This window comes from Ovis aries, chromosome 17 (genome assembly GCF_016772045.2).
Source record: "Ovis aries strain OAR_USU_Benz2616 breed Rambouillet chromosome 17, ARS-UI_Ramb_v3.0, whole genome shotgun sequence".
Classification (NCBI taxonomy): Eukaryota; Metazoa; Chordata; class Mammalia; order Artiodactyla; family Bovidae; genus Ovis; species Ovis aries.
The window spans coordinates 65,464,286-65,481,193 of NC_056070.1; the positions used below are offsets into that span (position 1 = coordinate 65,464,286).

Genomic DNA, 16,908 nt, shown 5'->3' on the forward strand with positions numbered 1-16,908 from the left:
CGAGGGCTGCAGGATCGCATGGCATTTTAAAACCAGGGAGATCTGGGTCAACCCCAGTGTGGCTACTTACTGGCTGTGTCTCTGTGTGTCTTAGTTACCTCATCTGTGGGTGTTGTGCCCAGGGATATGGCGTGTCCATGGCTAAGATGGACTCAGACCCGGATATGGTGTGTCCATGGCTGAGCTGGACTCAGACCCAGGTCTCCCAGCTCCTTCCCCTGCCCCCTACCCCAGTCAGGAGTGGCCACACCCCTCCACTGACCTATGTCCCATAGCTGTCGTCGGTACCCAAGCTGGGGGGAGGTGAGTGAACTAGAAATGGGTGGGCTTCTCTGGTAGCTCAGCTGGTAAAGAATCTGCCTGCAACACAGGAGATCCTGGTTTGATTCCTGCGTCAGGAAGTTCCTATGGAGAAGGGATAGGCTCTCACTCCAGTATTCATGGGGTTCCCTGGTGGCTCAGAGAGTAAAGAATCTGCCTGCAATGCAGGAGACCTGGGTTCGATCCCTGGCTTGGGAAGATCCCCTGGAGGAGGGCATGGCAACCCACTCCAGTATCCTTGCCTGGAGAATCTCCAAGGACAGAGGAGCCTGGCCGGCTATAGTCCATGAGGTCACAGAGGGTCGGACACGACTGAGTGAGTAAGCACACAAGAAAAGAAAAAGGAAAGCGCAGGTTTCTAATGGTGCACATGAAGGGCCTTTCGTTTTCTTTCCTAAGCTGTGATATACGGTTAGTTAATGAACTTACTTAAATTTCACTAGAATGTTCCTGCAGGAGTCTGGAAGTCTGGGTCCTGGTTTTGCTTTGTCTCACCCTGGGAGGCCCCTCTTCTCTGGGCCTCTATCCTCCCAGCTCTTTCAGGGAGAAGGGGAAACCCCGCCACTGGCATCTCCACCTGCCCGCGTCCCCGCCCCCGCTCCCGTGTCCTGGTATCGCTCGCCCCCTCCCGTCTCTCAGAGGTACCGCAGCTTCTCCTCCCAGAAAGGGCCCAGGCGAGGCTTTACTCCCAGCCCTGGGCAGCAGCGCCACCTGCTGCCCGCTCGGTGGTATTTCCCTCATTTTTTGTGGCTCCGCCTCAATGCCGCCCCACGCCCCAATGTCCTGCTTATTCCAAGTAACGAAATCCGTTCAGAGCTGACAAAAAGCAGGCTGTACTCCCTGAGTGAGACACCAGCACACCTGGGTTGACAGCTCTGCCCAAGGGTGAAGTTCGGCGGTCTTTTGGGGCAGACCCTCTGATCAGGGACGTGTTGTCTGGCGTGCTGGTCCCCCCTTCCTTAGGATAAGGCTTTCCTCGGCTCTTGACTTTGGGGTCTTTTTAAGAGAGGAGCAGGGAGCCTATTTAATTTTAATGGCTTGATTTATTTATAAATCTTCTGTCTTTTGTGGTTCCAATTATCCGAGTGGTACTCGGAATACATTATCGTGGGCAGAAATTCCAGGAGGAGAGAGAGAGTCATGGATCTGGATTCTGGGGTCAGGTCCGCCCCTTTGGGCAAGGCTCTTCATGTCTTTCTGCCTCGGCTTCCTCATCTTTCGCAAGGTTATATGTTTAATTTCGTGAGGTTAATCCTATCCTGTGGGGAGGATGCAAAGATACAGCTTTTCAGCACAGGGCCTGGCACATAGTAGGCGCTCAGTAAATCTTTGTCGAGTGAGTGAGTGAATGAGTGAAGCGATGTAGGATATTCCCCACTCCCGCTCCACCACAGGTGACGGCCGGTGACGGTTTCATCGCCGTCAGCGCTGCCCGACGGAAATGCAGCGCAAGCTGCACACCCAAGCCTCGCGCGCAGCCGCAGTGTTCCAGGGGCCGCATCAGCACAGTAGAAGGAAAACGGGCGAAATTAATTTAAGATTATTTCCCCTTTTTTAAAAGTCTTCTTCCTTTTTTTTAAAGGCAATTTTTTAAAGTCTTGATTGAATTAGTCACAATATCGCTTCTATGGTTTGTTTGTTTGTTTTGGCCATGCAGCATGCAGAATCTTAGCTCCCCAATCAGGGGTCGAACCTTCTTCACTCCTTGCACTGGAAGTCGAAGTCTTAACCACTGGACCTCCAGGGAAATCCTGGCACAATTAATTTTAACAGTATATTCTGTGGAACCCAATACCCAGTATGTGTGCTAAATCGCTTCAGTCATGTCTGACTCTGTGCAGCGTATGGACCAGAGCCCGCCAGGCTCCTCTCTCCGTGGGATTCTCTGGATGAGAATACTGGAGTGGGCTGCTGCGCGCTTCTGCAGGGGTCTTTCCCGCCCAGGGAACCAGCCCACGTCTCTCGTGCCTCCTGCATTGGCAGTCCAGCTAGCGCCACCTGGGAAGCCCCACTGAGCCCAATAGACCCTTTATAAATACTGCCCTTGTAACACGCAATCACTGTAAAGTTATCACTGTGGTATTTTACTTGTTTATTTTTTTTCACTCCAAGTGTTAGGAGTCAGCGTGTGCTCTCTACTCTTGGCCCAGCTCAGCCCTCACTCGCCCCATTACAAGGGCCCAGCGGCCACAGGTGACCCTTGGCTCCCCTACTGGGCAACACAGAGTTAGAGGGTCTCGAGTGGGGGAGCGGCTCCTCCCATTCTGCACCTGTCCAGGTGTTCCAGAGGAACCGTGGACAGCACCTGGCCGGGCCCAGGATGGTTCTCCTCACTGGGATGTTCTGTCTCTTATTTCCTGGCATACAAAGCACAGCCCACATCCTGCCTTCTGCCGCATCCCTTCCTTGACATTCAGGTCTCAGAAGCAACCTGCCTGACCACGCCTCCCTCGCTCCCTTCCATTCTCGTAGCTTGGCCCCCGAGTCCCCGTCCCCGGACAGCAGTGCCACCTCGGCTTGGAAGCAGCCCCCCAGCAGCCGCCTGTCCTCGCTGTCCTCCCAGACGGAGGTCACCTCGGCCGGGGACCAGCACGACTGTTCCAGGGAGCAGCGCAGCACCAGCGTGGACCAATCCAGCACGGACCTGGAATCCACTGACGGGATGGAGGGGCTGCCCCCGCCAGACGCCTACCCCGCAAAGAAGGTGGACGACTTCCCCTTTATCGATGTGAGTCGGTAGCTGGGAGCAGTGCTGGAAACACTCCTCTCTCTCCTTTTTTTTTTTTTTTTTTTTTAATGACTCAGGATGTTCTGCACCAGTCTGAGGCTATAAGGGGGGCCCCGGGGAAATGGAACCAGGTCCCCCTCAAGCCAGCCCCTGCATCGCTGTGGCTCCCTCCCACTTCCCCTGAGTCTGAGAAATGGTCTCTGTTTGGTGGCCACCGGAGGTGCATGCTCTCCTCTTAGCGAGGGAAGATTCTTTATGATTTTCGTCTCTCCCTAGCTATCCCCACCCCCGACCAGCCCCCGCACTGGACATCCTCATGGCCGGTTTGGGAAACAGCTTTGCAGACATCAACAGCCTCTTCCCGCCCCTACTGGGGTGTCTGTCACTTACCAGTTCTGGGAAATGAGTCACTGAAATTAGCTCATCATTGCTAACTTAAAAGGCCCTGGGTGACAGAATTTCTCCAAAGTGGACCTGAGAGGAAGAATCCAACATTTCACACCAGGACCTGAGCCGGCCGGGCAAAGAGATGCCCCCTGTAGGAACAGCTCTTGGCCGTGAGCCTGACTCAGATGCTGCTGGAACCAGGGCTGTCCCTGCCTGGGCTCCCTGAAGTCTTGCAGCCCCTCTAGGAAGGGGATACTAGTATCACTCCATTTTTACAAATAGGGCCACCTCAGCTCGGAGAGGGTAAGTCCCCTGCTTGAGGTCACACAGCTAGGAATTGAACTGACCAGGAGATGAACCCCAAGCTCCCATCTCTCACCGTTGTCTCCTGGGGGATCACTGAGCCACAGCTGTCCTACCTCCTTGCTGGGCTCACCAGGGTGGTCTTCCTCAACCCCTCCCCCAGCCCTTCCAGCAGGAAAGGTAATGATCTTGGAAACCATCACTGACTCTCCCCCCGCCTCTGCTCAGAGCCTGCTGCTTGAAACAAATGCCTGGTGCTTAGAAGGTTGCTCCACCAGCTCCCACCTGCCCCCTGAATTACTGTGGGTAGAGGAAGGACCAAGTTGAGAATCTCAGTTCATGGACCCTGTGTGGAGTAAGATCTCTGTAAGGATTTAGTTAAGAGGATGTGTTCAGTTATTCATTCAGCAAACAAACAAATGTGTATTGAGCTCCCAGTTAATGTACTGCTCTAGCTCACCTGCTCGGATGATGTCACCAGGAGGGGGGCAGCGTTTGCATTATGTGCCCACAATGTGCCAGGCACTGCGTGGGGCACGCCCGGTTCATTTGATTCTTAGAATCAGCCTACGTGGTATCCTTCACAAGGAACGTAGGCTTGAGGCCTTAGGTTCCTAGGAGAATGCAGAAATGCTGGTCCACGTGCTCCCTTAAATAGCATCTTGTGTCTATCGGCGCAGCCACGCACCCCTCCCAGGGGTGGTGCCCTCCCTTTATGTCTCCGGAGCTTCATCTTTTCCCTCTTCTTCCCCGCCACCCCCACAGCAAACCTCAGTGCTCGACTCAAGTGCCCTCAAGACCCGGGTGCAGCTCAGCAAGAGGAGCCGCCGCCGGGCTCCCACCGCCCACTCGCTCCGGCGCAGCCACACCAGCGAGCCGGACGGCAGGTCCGCCTGGGAGGAGGAGGCCCACAGCGCGTGGATGTTCCGGGACTCCACGGGTACGCCCCATCTCCTCCTCCGCAGGCCGCGCGCTGGCTAGCAGGAAGGAGTTAGGGTAAACCCTGGGAATAGCTTTCTGACTTTGAAGACTGCAGGACCTCGGAGCACAGTAACACAAGAAACTGATTTCTCATTACGCCGAGTTGGCTAGAAGCTAAGTGGGAACAGTTTTTGCAGATGCTCTGTTAATTGGGGCTCCACAGGTTGCAAGGGACTGAGACACAACTTTAGGATTCCACTGTATCTGCTTTGATCATTATTGGAGTCACCCTTATCCTCTCTGCAGGTTTCTTGGCGGGCCTTTTCGTCTATAAATTCTTGAGTTGAAAGACCCGTTCATTCATTACCAGTCTTTTGAGGTTTCTGATCCATTATTCACGGCTATGGGTTTTCCTCTAAGGGCTTCCTTGTCTGCATTCCATGTCAAAACGTAAGCTGGATCTTAAAGAACAGATAGGAATTCGCTAGGGAAAGGTATTCAGGGTGAAAACAGCAACAGGATCAAAGAGGTCAGAGATGTGGAAAGTGTTCCATGGGTGTGGCCGGGCTGGGGGATGTCAAGAAGTCTCACTAAGCAGTTCAGCCTTGCCCGAGCCGGGACTAGCAGCAATCTTGCTGGGAAGGCAGGGCCAGTTCATGGAGAATAGTGCGATTCCTGGCTAAGGAGTTGGGCTTGCTCTGTGGACAGACAGCTGGAATCTCAGAACGGTGGCTGCCGTTGACTTCAGTACCCTTTTCTTTGCAACAGAGGAGAAATCCCCGAGAAAGGAAGAGTCAGATGAGGAGGAGAGGACCCCCAGGGCTGAGAGGACGCCCGTCTGCAGACCTCAGAGGATGCCTGTGTTTCCCGGCGTGGACCCGGCTGCACTGAAGGTACTGGACCTCGCGCCCAGAGCTGTGCACCGCCGCGGCCGCGAAACAGACAGGCCTTTGCTTCTCACCTGCCTCCCTCCCTCCTTGCCTCTCTCCCCCTTGCCTTGCCGGAGGCAGGGACAGGGACAGGCCCTGCTTACAGGAGTGGGCAGAGGCCCTGCGGAGGCTATTGGGCTTTTTCTCAAATGAGTTCCGGAGTCGGCACTGGGCAGACCTCAGGCAGATCCCACTTTGGAAAGCCATGTGACTTTGGGCAAACTCTTCGACCTTTGACCTTTAGGCTACTCCTCTATAAAATACAGAAAGCCAGCCTCCACCCTGGAAATGCGCAAACTGGAGCTTAAGCCCGGTAGAGTCCAGAGCCCAGGGCACAGGCTGCCAGGCTGGTGGTGGTGATGGTGACGACCACTGCACCTGGGGTCTGTGCCAGTGTTACCCTTGGGGACAAATGCCATCTGCCACCATCATAGCCCCGGCCCCCAGAGGAATTCTGTCTGAGCCCACCCTTCCAAGCCACCCCATTCCCTCCATGTCCTCCAAAAATGATGGCCTTTTTCGCCCACAAATCTGATAGTCAGAAACCCCACCGATTCACATTCACGTGAGCAAGGAGCTTAGAAGACCTGGTCCTTGGCCATAGATGAACTCTTGTCTCCGTCGTGGGGTTCTCGGGAAACTAGAGGGGTCGGAGGGGGCTGTGATGAGGACACCACTCGTGGGTGGTGGTGATGTGAATTTCTGATGGTGGTTTGACCCCGATGGTCACGGGTGGCCTCTTGGACTACTGAACTGGCCTCTGGTTTTTCTTGGCCTCCACGTTCAGGTAGGATGGGGCCCTTCCCCAGGCCAAAGGCAGCTAACAGACTTCACCCCTGTCTTCTCTCCCCAGGCTCAGCTGCACAAGAGGCCAGAGGCAGACAGTCCCAGTGAGACTTCTGGCTGGGCCCCCCAGCCCAAGACCCCCAAGTCTCCCTTCCAGCCTGGGGCGCTGGGCAGTCGTGTGCTGCCCTCTAGCATGGAGAAGGATGAGAGGTGAGGTTGTGGCTGGCACCTAAAAGTTAGGGCTTATTCGTGGTACCATTATTGTCATACAAGAGCCGTGATACAACAGGGGTTGGCCAGCTGTGGGTCACATTCAGCCCACCGTCTGTGTTTGTTAATAAAGTTTTATTGGCACAGAGCCATTATGGAAGGGTTGTCCACAGTTGCCTTCCTGATGCAACTGCCGGCTTGACGTGTTGACAGACACCCTGTCACCTGCAAAGTCAGAGTTACTTACTATTTACCTTTGTATCTGCCCTTAGTGATAGAGGAAGACAGAAGAAGGGTTCAGAACCCAGACTTGAGGAAGGGTGTAGGAAAGGCTTCCCGGAGAAGGGGTGCCCGAGCTGGGTCATGAGACAAAAGAGGTAGCCAGTCACGTGCAAAGGCCCAGGGGCCCAGTAGAACTGGGTGCTGTGGGCAGTACATGATATTGGCGCGTGGAGTGGGCCGTGGGAAGCAGAGGGCAAGAGGATGAGAGAGGGCAACAAGGCAGAGGCAGAGACGGTGGCTCGCTCTCTTTTGAAAAGTATTTATTTACTTGGCTGTGCCAGGTCTTGGTTGTGGCACACAGGATCTTTAGTCCCGGCTTGTGAGCTCTAAGTTGTAGCACGTGGGATCTTAGTTCCCTGACCAAGGCTCAGACCCTGGCCCCTGCGTTGGGAGCGCAGAGTCTTAACCACTGGACCACCAGGGAAGTCCCGAGACAGTGCCTCTCTCTTGCTCTGGGGATGCCGGAATCACCCTGGAGTCAGCTAAGGGTGCCAGTGTTTCTCGAGGGCTGGAGGGGCCCCCAGACTAGGGGCCCCCTGGTCCTGAGCCTCCACCAGGAGGCTTGCTTGGGGGCTACTCAGACCCCTTCCTGCCCAGGGGACCTCTTCTTCCTCGCAGACCCCCACCCCACCCCCAGCCAAATCACCAATGTCCCCAAGCCCTCCAGGACTGTGGGATCGGGAGCTCTCTCTGAGACCAACAGAAGTCAGGTCTCACGTGCACGTGTGTCTGATTATAAAAGTCATGCACGCTCACCGTAGGAACTGTAGCAAATATAAAATGCATATGAAGCAGGAAAGAAGACCAGCCAAGATCTCACACCACTGCTGCCCCCCTTCACCCCCCACTCAAAGACGACCATGGTGAAATCTGGGCTGTTCTCCCTCCGTGGCTTATAAATGTAGTCGAGATTACAGCGTACACTACACACAGCTTCTTTTCCAGTTATATGTTTCACATGATGGTTTTCCCATGCCCATCAAAATCTTCATAAGTGTGATCTCTCTTTCCTTTAAAAACGTTTCAAGAGTTTTTATCATTGTTTTTGTTCAAGTGATGTGTTCTCATGACAAACCATTCTGAGGACAAAGAAAGAAACGTAAAGAAGAAAGTGAAAAATAAAACACTCAGAAGTGTTGTCATTCAGCCGGTGATGACTCAAGTGTGTTCACTTGGGAAAAATGAACTTGTGACCTGAGTGCTTTCTGGATGTGTATTCTTCAATTTTAGAAAACGCTGAAACAGGTTGCACCTCCCCCAAACAATTATTGTTAATTACTCGGTAAACATAAGGCCTATCTAATCTATCGATATCTTACAGGCATTGTACTAGTCAGGGCTCTCCAAAGAAACAGCCCATTAACATGTATACACTGGAAAAGAGAGAGAAAGAGACAGAAGGATTTATTTTAAGGAATGGGCTTTCATGATTACAGAGGCTGACAAGTTCTGAAATCTACAGGCCAGGCGGGCAGGCTGGAGACCTGGGGAAGAGCCAGTGTCGCAGTTCAAGTCCCAAAGGCAGTATCTTTTCTGAGTTCCCCCTTCTTCTGGGGAGGTCGGTCTTTTTCAGTTAAAGCCTTCAGCTGATAGGATGGGGCCCACCCATGTTATGGAGAGTAATCTGCTTTATTCAGAGACCACTGGTTTAAATACTAACCTCATCTTAAAAAAAAAAAAAAAAACCCTTCACAGAAGCATCTAGCTGACTGAGCAGCCGGGTACTGTGGCCTAGCCTAGAATTTTAACCCTCACAAGCATTTGCATGGGTAGAGATGGATGGATGGATGGCTATTTGGGTGACGGATGGATGGAAATAACTTATGTGAGCATGAGTTTCTGCTGCAGGCTGTTTCATAGAATGGACATACCGCGATGTATTGAACGTTCCCCATTTGGGAACTTGGGGGCGCCTTGGTTAGCTCCTGTCTCAGTCACATGGACCTGGGCATCTTTGCCACCCACGTAGGTGGCTCAGCCCTCCCACCCTGGCACAGCAGCAGGAGGCCTGGGTCCCACACAGCCCTGCCCGCAGGCCCAGCCCTCACTCAGGCTGGCACCTGACTCCCACCAACTTTGTGGTTTCAGATTGGAAGAGCCCTCTCCCCAGTGGCTGAAGGAGCTAAAATCCAAGAAGAGACAAAGCCTGTATGAGAATCAAGCTTGAGCAGGTATGGGGGGCCCCGGAGTGGGTACTCGGGCAGAGCCTGCAACCCGAGGAGCAGGGAACTTGGGCCGGCAAGCAAAGGCTTGGAGACTTAGAGTGCTGTTCCTTGGAAGGAGAAGGGAAGACGTGGGTCAGGGTGTCCTGGGTTCCTGGGAAGATGAGGGCCGTGGTCTGCTGCCGCTTGGGGAAAACCACGCTGCTGGGTGGCCTGGGATGGGAGGGACAGGCAGGACTCTCGTCTCATGCCCTCGGCCAGCCTTCCTCGCCAAGTCTCAGCCCCACTTCATAAAATGACATCAAAATCAGCTTTTTCCACACTGCCCCCAATTTCTACATTCCTGTACAGTCTGCACGAGGCTTCCCAGGTGGTGCCAGTGATAAAGAACCTGCCTGCCAATGCAGGGCACTTAAGAGATGCAGATTCAGTCCCTGGGTCTGGAAGATCCCCTGGGGGAGGGCACCGCAACCTGCTCCAGTATACTTGCCTGGAGAACCCCGTGGACGGAGGAGCTTGGCGGGCTACAGTCCATGGGGTCACTAGAGAGTCAGATACGAAGGAAGCCACTGAACACACACACACACACACACACACATATAATAAACTCCAAAAGTATCTCTGAATCCTCCTGTAAACCTGTGCTCTAGGGTTTTGGAGAGGGGATAAGAGCCTGTGTCTGTTCAGCGTTCAGTGCTGTACCCATGATATCTCAGTCAAGCCTGCAGCGATCCATTTGAGGGCACCAAAGCTGGCACCCTGACCTGATCCTAAACTGCAGGCTCATTCCATCATATCTGGCCACCTGCCGCCTTCTTCATCCCATTTCTCAAAAAAAAAACAAAAACAAAAAACAAAGTCATCTCTCCTGGCCCATGGCTAGTTGCGGTGGCGTCTTGGGGAGCACCAGGAAAGCTTTGTGGGCTCGATGCTGGGAGAAGTGGGGTCTCACTTCCCCCCTTCTGACACCTGTCCTCTCCAGACAGGGGACACTGCCATGTCTAATGAACAAGCCTTAACTGTCCGAACCTGAAGACGAGGTCCCGCTGCTGCCATCGCTTCCTGCACACGCCTGGTCCCTCCGGTTGGCCGGTCGGTCGGTCAGTCTATCGGTCCATGGAGAAGGCGTCTCAGTGCCCGTCCCCCGCAAGCTCCCCTGATGGATCAGGGAGGAAGGCTCACCCTTCACAAGCCCGTGCACCCTCTCTGCAGACAGCGCTTCAGGCTGGGGAAGAGACTGGGCGGTCCAGAAATGTCCATGCTGGTGGTTTTGGTTTTGGGGGATTTTTTTTCTTAAAACAAAAATGTGCATTTCTATGCATTTTTAGACCCCTGCGAAGCTCCAGGACCATGGATATAAAGGTTGGACCGGCTCCCCTGGGTTCTGAATCACAAAAGCGCCTCTTCCCCCCCTCACCCCAGGACCGATCTTTTTCAAAACATTTCCAAGGAAGATGAAAGCATTCATTTCCTGCTGTAACCAGTGTTCCAGGGCAGTGCCACCAGGCTGGGGGTGGGGGGTGGGGTGGTCTCGGCTGCTCCTTTGGCGAATTCCTTCTCCCTCTCAAAGCAGTCAGCAGCCCCCACCTGTAAGCACCCTCGCCGTGGTTCCTTCAAGTCTGTGTGTCCCCACAGTGGGGCTGTGTGCAGGGCCGGCCCGTGGCTTCCTTCCTCACATTCTGTGTGCTTCAGAAGGCGATAAAGCAATAATCTCACCAACTTTCTCTGCAATTCAGTGCGTATGTGTGTTTTCACGCTGCGGAACAGGAGAGGCGTGCGGGTATCGGATCATCTCAGGTTATCTTCTCCCCGCCCCCAAGCTTTGTAAAGAGAGTCATTCTCACCCTTGTGCACATTTTCCTGGTTCCTTCCTGGAGAGCTCTGAGCTCCTGTGGGGTGACCTTCGCTCCCAAGGCTTCCCAAACCTGCGGCCCAAACGGCAGTGCCTTTCCCTCCCGAGCCCCTGGAGTCTTTCCAGCAAAGTCATTTTCTGAGTGCGACCTGAGCTGCTGGCGTGGGAAGAACCACGCCCCGTTGGCCTCAGGGTGCCGGGAATGCGGGGTCCTTTTTGTTCGCTCTCACCTCTCCTTGATACCCACCCTCCCCACCCAGCCCCCCATTTCTCGCGGATCAGGTGCTTTTTCTAGGTCCCAACGCAGGAAGGGAGAATCTTGCTGAAAGCCCTTCTCTGGAGGGGAGTCCCTCCACTCCCCCCAACCCCCAGTCCAGGGACTCCGGACAGACCTTCCAGATGCTAGGTGACCAAGTGCAGCCTTGGCGGGCCTCTTTTTGCTCGCCAACTCTAAGCTCGTCCGTTCCCAGGAATCTCCAAGACCTCTGGGGTCTCCAGTCACTGTCTGCTCTGTCCTCTTGTTTTGTTTTTTTTTTTTTCTTTTTTTTGGTGGAAGTTTCTCCACACCAGCCTCCTCCGCCTCTTAGGCCCGAGGCTCCAGCATACATACAGCCCAGAGATGGTCACCCCACCTGCCACGTCTGGAGTCGCCATAAACTTTGTGCCAACCTTGCCCGGGAGCCACCCACCTGAGAGAAGGATGCTTGGGCAGTTCACAGTGCAGCCCGTGATTGCTGAGGGGCGCTGGGGCTGAGCTTGCTGAGTCTCTCTTGGAGAAATCCATTCTTCGCAGATGGTGTCAAAACACGCCTCCCTCCCCCCAGCCACCCCCTCCCTCCTTCAGTCTCTGTCGTCTCCTCAACTCTTCTTCCTCTCTTATCTCCCTTCACCGCCTCTTCCCTCTCCTGGAGGATGGAGACCAATCCCGTTGCTCTGGGTTAAGACCAACACCTGGGCCAGAGAGGGGTTGTGGCTCAGCACAGTGGACAGTGACCCAGGTGGAGGGGGCCCCTCCCCGCCGAGTCCTGTTGGTTGAGCTCCGGCCACTGGATGGGCAGTGGTTGGAGCCTGTTGCCCGGCAGCTTTGTGCATCTGTGTCTGGAGGTTTGGTCCTGCTTGACCATAGTCTGTATTCTCTTCATCCCTCGAGTTTGCAATCAGTCCGTTCTCTTTGGCCATTTGGGGATTTAATCCTTTCAGGATCCACATCAGTTGATATTTCTTTTTTTCTTTTAAAGACCCAGTTCACCTTTTATTTCAGTTTTGATGTTGTGACTTTCCAGGTCAACAGGTCCCCTTTAAAAGCCACTCCTAGTGTGCTCTGACCCTGGCCGCTTTTCTTGGCAACGGTCTTTCCATCTTTCTCAAGGTGGGGAGGCACCTTGGTTGCATCTTAGGCAGCAGGGAGTGACCTGCTATGTTCGGTCAGCACCCACCAGGCAAAAAGGCTCAGTTCTCAGTCAGTCGTGTTTCAGCCCAAGTTTACCCTAAAGGAAAGAAAAAAAACCCTTGAAAATGATACTGACCTGGAATCCTTGAAAACGAGACTGACCTGGAGATCGTCAACCTAACCTCCCACTCCTGGACTGGAAATAAAACTCCATTTAATTCCTTGGTGACGAGGACGAGCAAAGTCCACCCCTTGAAACTGACCGCAGCAGCCTCATCCCTCCGCCGCAGAGCAGACAGTCTCACTGGGTCAGGAGCCACCAGCTCAACACAGGCTCCCAGGACCTCCGGCTCCGGCCGCCATCCGTACAGTGACGTCTCCAGCAACCGATGCTCTGCTGGGAGCCTCTGCAGACAGCCAGCTGGGCCAGTGGGTTCTTTCACTTCTCCTCTTTCTAAGTGGGGTGAGCCCTCCGTGGCCACGCAGGGGGTTGTAAGTATGCTGGTTTCTTCAATTCTCCTGGAGCCGCCTTTGGAAACCCGTCTCCTTTTCAACGGACTGAATAATGCCTTAACCATTCGTCTGCAGTCAAGTCGCCCGCACTCATCGAGCCCTCCTCGCCTGGGCCTTTGGCGTTCTTTAAATGACAGTTTTATACAGAATGCATCCAAAATAAGATGGCTAGATAGGTGATTTTTTAAGTATAATCTCTCTCTCTTTCTCTCTCTCTCTCTCCCCCCACTTCCCTCTCCCCACCGGCTTTGCACATCAGCATTTTGACAGCTGCTCTTCTGAGAAGTCCATATCACTTTACCCTCCAGTCGATCCCCCTCTTCACACTCTTGCCTAAGAAATTCCACGCAAGGCGTCAAGAGTCAGTGTGGTGGAAAACCCCTCAGCACCACCTGAGAAACTCCGGTGGAAGAGATGTCCCCCCACCAGTGTTTAGGATGTTGGGGGCTTTGAGCGACGCAGCCCCGACAACCTCCAGTTGCCTGGGATTCGGGGAGAGGACAGTCAGATGGGGAGGTTTTGCAGGGGACCAACCAGGCCGCATGCTTTCAGCTCTTTCTTCCGTGCTTCCTGGGGAGAAGTGAGGCCAGCTCTTGGTATTGGAATAGATGTGGGCCCAACGACCGAGGCCCTCAGCCTCAGAGGCTGTGCAGGTGATTTGGAAAACCCTGAGGCATGGTTTCCCCAAAGGAGAGCTCAGCTGCTTCTGCCCGGTGCTGCTAACCACCGTGTCCATTTATGTTTTGCTTCGCGATGCCCACAGACTGCCCAGGAGCCAGGCGTGATTAAAGCCCCACAGACGTGTGGTCGGATCTTCTCCAAACTGAAATGCTGGCGTCCAGGTGACTCCTGCATGGAAGATGGCATCCCACCCAAGGAGAGCCTCCCTCCTCCTCCTCCCCCATCCCTGTGGTCCTTCCCTTAATACAGGAAGCTGGATGATGGTGGCCTCTGTGTGAACCAGCATTTCAGGGTGAGGTCTGTGGGGAATGGGGAGGAAGGCCCTTTCCTCTGGGAATTGCCCCTCCCTCCTATTTCAGCCGTGGCGTTGCTATAGTCAGACTGTGTGTGTCCTCTTTTGACCTGTGTTGAAACAGAAAAGTGAAAGAAAAAAAAAAAATAAGCCCCATGGCATTGTGATGCCATGGGGTAGGAGGGACCCACTCCACCTGGATGGGGATCCACCCTGGGCTCCGCCCCCTTAGGGAGTGGTGGATCTGAGTCCCGTGCTGAGAGCCGCCAGGTGCCACTGTGTTGGTGTTGGGATTCTGGGCAAGGCGAGGGTCCGGAAACGCAGAACCACGTAGAAAGCCAGTAGGCACAAACGTGCTGGGCCTCGGCCAGTCTGTGTCTCCTTTGCCCCCCCCCCCCCGCCGCCCCCATCACCCCTCTAGAGATCTCGTTCTTTGTGTGGGTTGGCTTCTGCAGGGAGGGGAGGACCAGGAAGTCAGGTTCTTGGAAAGTCAGCCTGAGATTTCTGGCAAGGCCACCCCTCAGCCCCTCCCCGTCATCCTCTCTGAATCCCCTTGCCACCCTCACACCTGGCACCACACCATCTCATGAATCAGCCTGGCACCTGCTTAACCATCTCTGGTGGCGATGTGCCTGTTTAAGAAAAATATATGTATAGTGCCAGTTGTGTGAAAGAATGATCTCGTTCCACACGGCCTTATAGATCCTGTAAATACGGGGCTCGTAAAAGTCATCCATTGTGTTACGGGAAATATTTTGTACTGCATTGAGTCATATCAGTATCCTCCAAGTCCTATACTTCCTCTGTGATTATGATCCTTAGAATGCTCTGTAAGATGGGGGCAGTAAAGATATATATATACCCACACCATTGTATTTTCCTGACCTTTCTCCTGGGTCCCTTCCTCCAATACTTGAGTCATGATCGAAAAGGAACTCGAGTCCTGTGTGCAGGAAAGTTGAAGCGTCCTGCCAGCTGGTGTCCTCGCGGTTGCCTTACGAATTCACGGGCTCCAGGAGGTTTGAACGGAAGGCGGTCGACCGGCACTTTATTCAGTCCCAGAAAGGACCTCTCTAATCATGTGACTGAGAATTCATCCAGAAAGAAAAAAAAACTATATTTTTACCGTCAAAACCAACGGGGCCTCCCGGACCTCTCAGAGTATCGGATGCCTACAAGTGCTTTTCTATTTTGTAACTGTAAAGAGATTTCATACGCACAGCAGAGCAGTTGGGAGTCTGGTCGACTGCCCTAAAACACAATGACCTTTTGCATGTACAAAGATGTCACATTCAGACTCTGGAAACAGCGAATAAAGCTTTGACGCGAGCTGCCCTAGAGACCTCAGCGTGTCGGTGTGTGAATGAATGGACTCCCCCACGCATGCTTGCCTGTCCCCAGCTGAGTCAGTCCCTCCACCGCGCTGAGGGGGGCCAGTCTGGGGGGCCTGGCTGCAGGAGGGCACAGCAGGGGTCCTGGGAACAGCGGCCGGATGGAGGCAGAGCCGGATCTCCATTCGACGTGGGCTTGAGTCCCCAACTCTGCTTCCCCCTGGCTGTGGGGTGTCTCTGGACCCCCACGCTCCTCCAGAATAGAGGTGGTGAGGGTGATATGAGCTGGCAGAAGTTAAAGGCAGTGGCCCCGGGTGGACTCAGCTTGTCTGCATGACATCTGGCAAAATGACAGGGGTTGTCTTAAATTATCATAAGGAGGGAAGGGCGTGCTCCTGGCATGTCGTGAGAGGAGGCCAGGGATGCTGGTAAACATCCCCCACTGCCCAGGACAGCCCTCCTGCCCCGTCACAAAGAATAATTCAGCCCCGCTTGGCAACAGCGCCAAGACCGAGAACTTTAGGTTAAAGACGTGTGGCATGTGAGATCTGGGCACCTGCGTCTTCAGGACCCTAAAGGAGTTGATGGGGGGGGCGGTCGGGGGGAATCAAGCCTGCTGGGCCATCCCCGCCTCTGTCAACCCCTGATGTCCCCAGCGGTGCCAGCTGCATCTCAGGTTAAGGGGCTGAGACCTACTCTGTTCTCCACGAGCGCCAGAAGGAAGCAGCCCCTTGGTCTGAATTGTCAGCAGTGGGCAGGATCCTCAGTGATTAAGAAAGTGAGGCTTCCCTGTTTTGCTCCCGTGGCTCGAGGAGAGAGAAGCTTCTCCACTAGCAGATGAGCCTGTGGCTGTGACCTTCGTTCACTCCCCCAAGGTCACACAGATCCACCTCCACCGGGTTCCAGAGCCCCGATGTCACCCACCTCTCTGGGGATGCTGGGGTTTATGGTGACTTGAGGGTTTTAGCCAAAAACAAGCAACAGCTAAAGAAAACCCTCAGCTTAACAATTCACTCCTTTGCCCCGTCATTTATTTTATTGCTTCAGTAACCACTGAATACAAGTTCCTCTCTTCTATCTTAGAGTAGAGCGCTCCTCTGAAATCTTTGTTAAGCTGCAGTGGCATACATTGAAACAGTGGTTACCTGTGGACACAGCTCGCTCACAGATGCACAAAAGAAATGGAGAGAAAGAGCAGACAGACACAGACACGGTTCAAAGCCATGGCGACCTGACGCTGTGATGCTGAGTGCAATTCCCACGGAAGACACTTGGTGGCGCCAGTCCCTGCTTGGGGCTCACCCTGCTTCTATAACGGCTCGTTATAAAATAAAGGCTGAATGCAACTGTGGCTTTTCCCCTTTTTTCATAAAAGCAGAAGTCCTCTAGATTTCTTTCTGTTGGAGAAAACGAGTACTAATGTAGGTCTTTCATAAAAGCAAAGTGGCTTGAAGCAAACTTTTGAAAACAGGAAATTCTGTAGCTGTCACAGGTGAAATTATACTTTGTTAGACACGCACACAAAATGCATGGATCTAAGTTTTTGGTCATAAATAAAGTGACTGTCATGATCGTCTTTATTCCTATTGAGGCTGAGAGCTGGACCCTGGAGCAGACCAGCCCCTCCGCCTCCTGTCTGCTGTGTGACCCTGGCTAAGTGACTTCACCTCTCTGAACTGTCTCCCCCTCTATAAAGTGGCAGTCACAATTCCTCCCCTCCAGAGAGCTGCATGAGGACTGAACACACTGCTCACGAAGCTGGCCCAGCGCCGTGGACAGAGTAGGTCTCCCGTAAATGATTACTGTCATCCGTAGAAAAG

The 16,908-nt window shown here is 53.7% G+C and overlaps 1 protein-coding gene across 5 annotated transcripts in view; it reads left to right on the forward strand.

The window, feature by feature from the left end:
* The window catches only part of KIAA1671 (KIAA1671 ortholog), a 182,786-nt gene extending 167,689 nt beyond the window's left edge, over positions 1-15,097 (forward strand). For all 5 annotated transcript variants that reach the window (XM_060400831.1, XM_060400832.1, XM_027956668.2 and 2 more), the window contains 6 exons: positions 2,794-3,049; positions 4,505-4,679; positions 5,429-5,553; positions 6,443-6,585; positions 8,956-9,038; positions 10,012-15,097. In XM_060400831.1, coding sequence (XP_060256814.1) covers positions 2,794-3,049; positions 4,505-4,679; positions 5,429-5,553; positions 6,443-6,585; positions 8,956-9,034 — 778 coding nt within the window. In that variant the 3' untranslated portion in view covers positions 9,035-9,038; positions 10,012-15,097. The remainder of the gene's footprint in view (positions 1-2,793; positions 3,050-4,504; positions 4,680-5,428; positions 5,554-6,442; positions 6,586-8,955; positions 9,039-10,011) is intronic.
* The last annotated feature ends 1,811 nt before the right edge of the window (positions 15,098-16,908 follow it).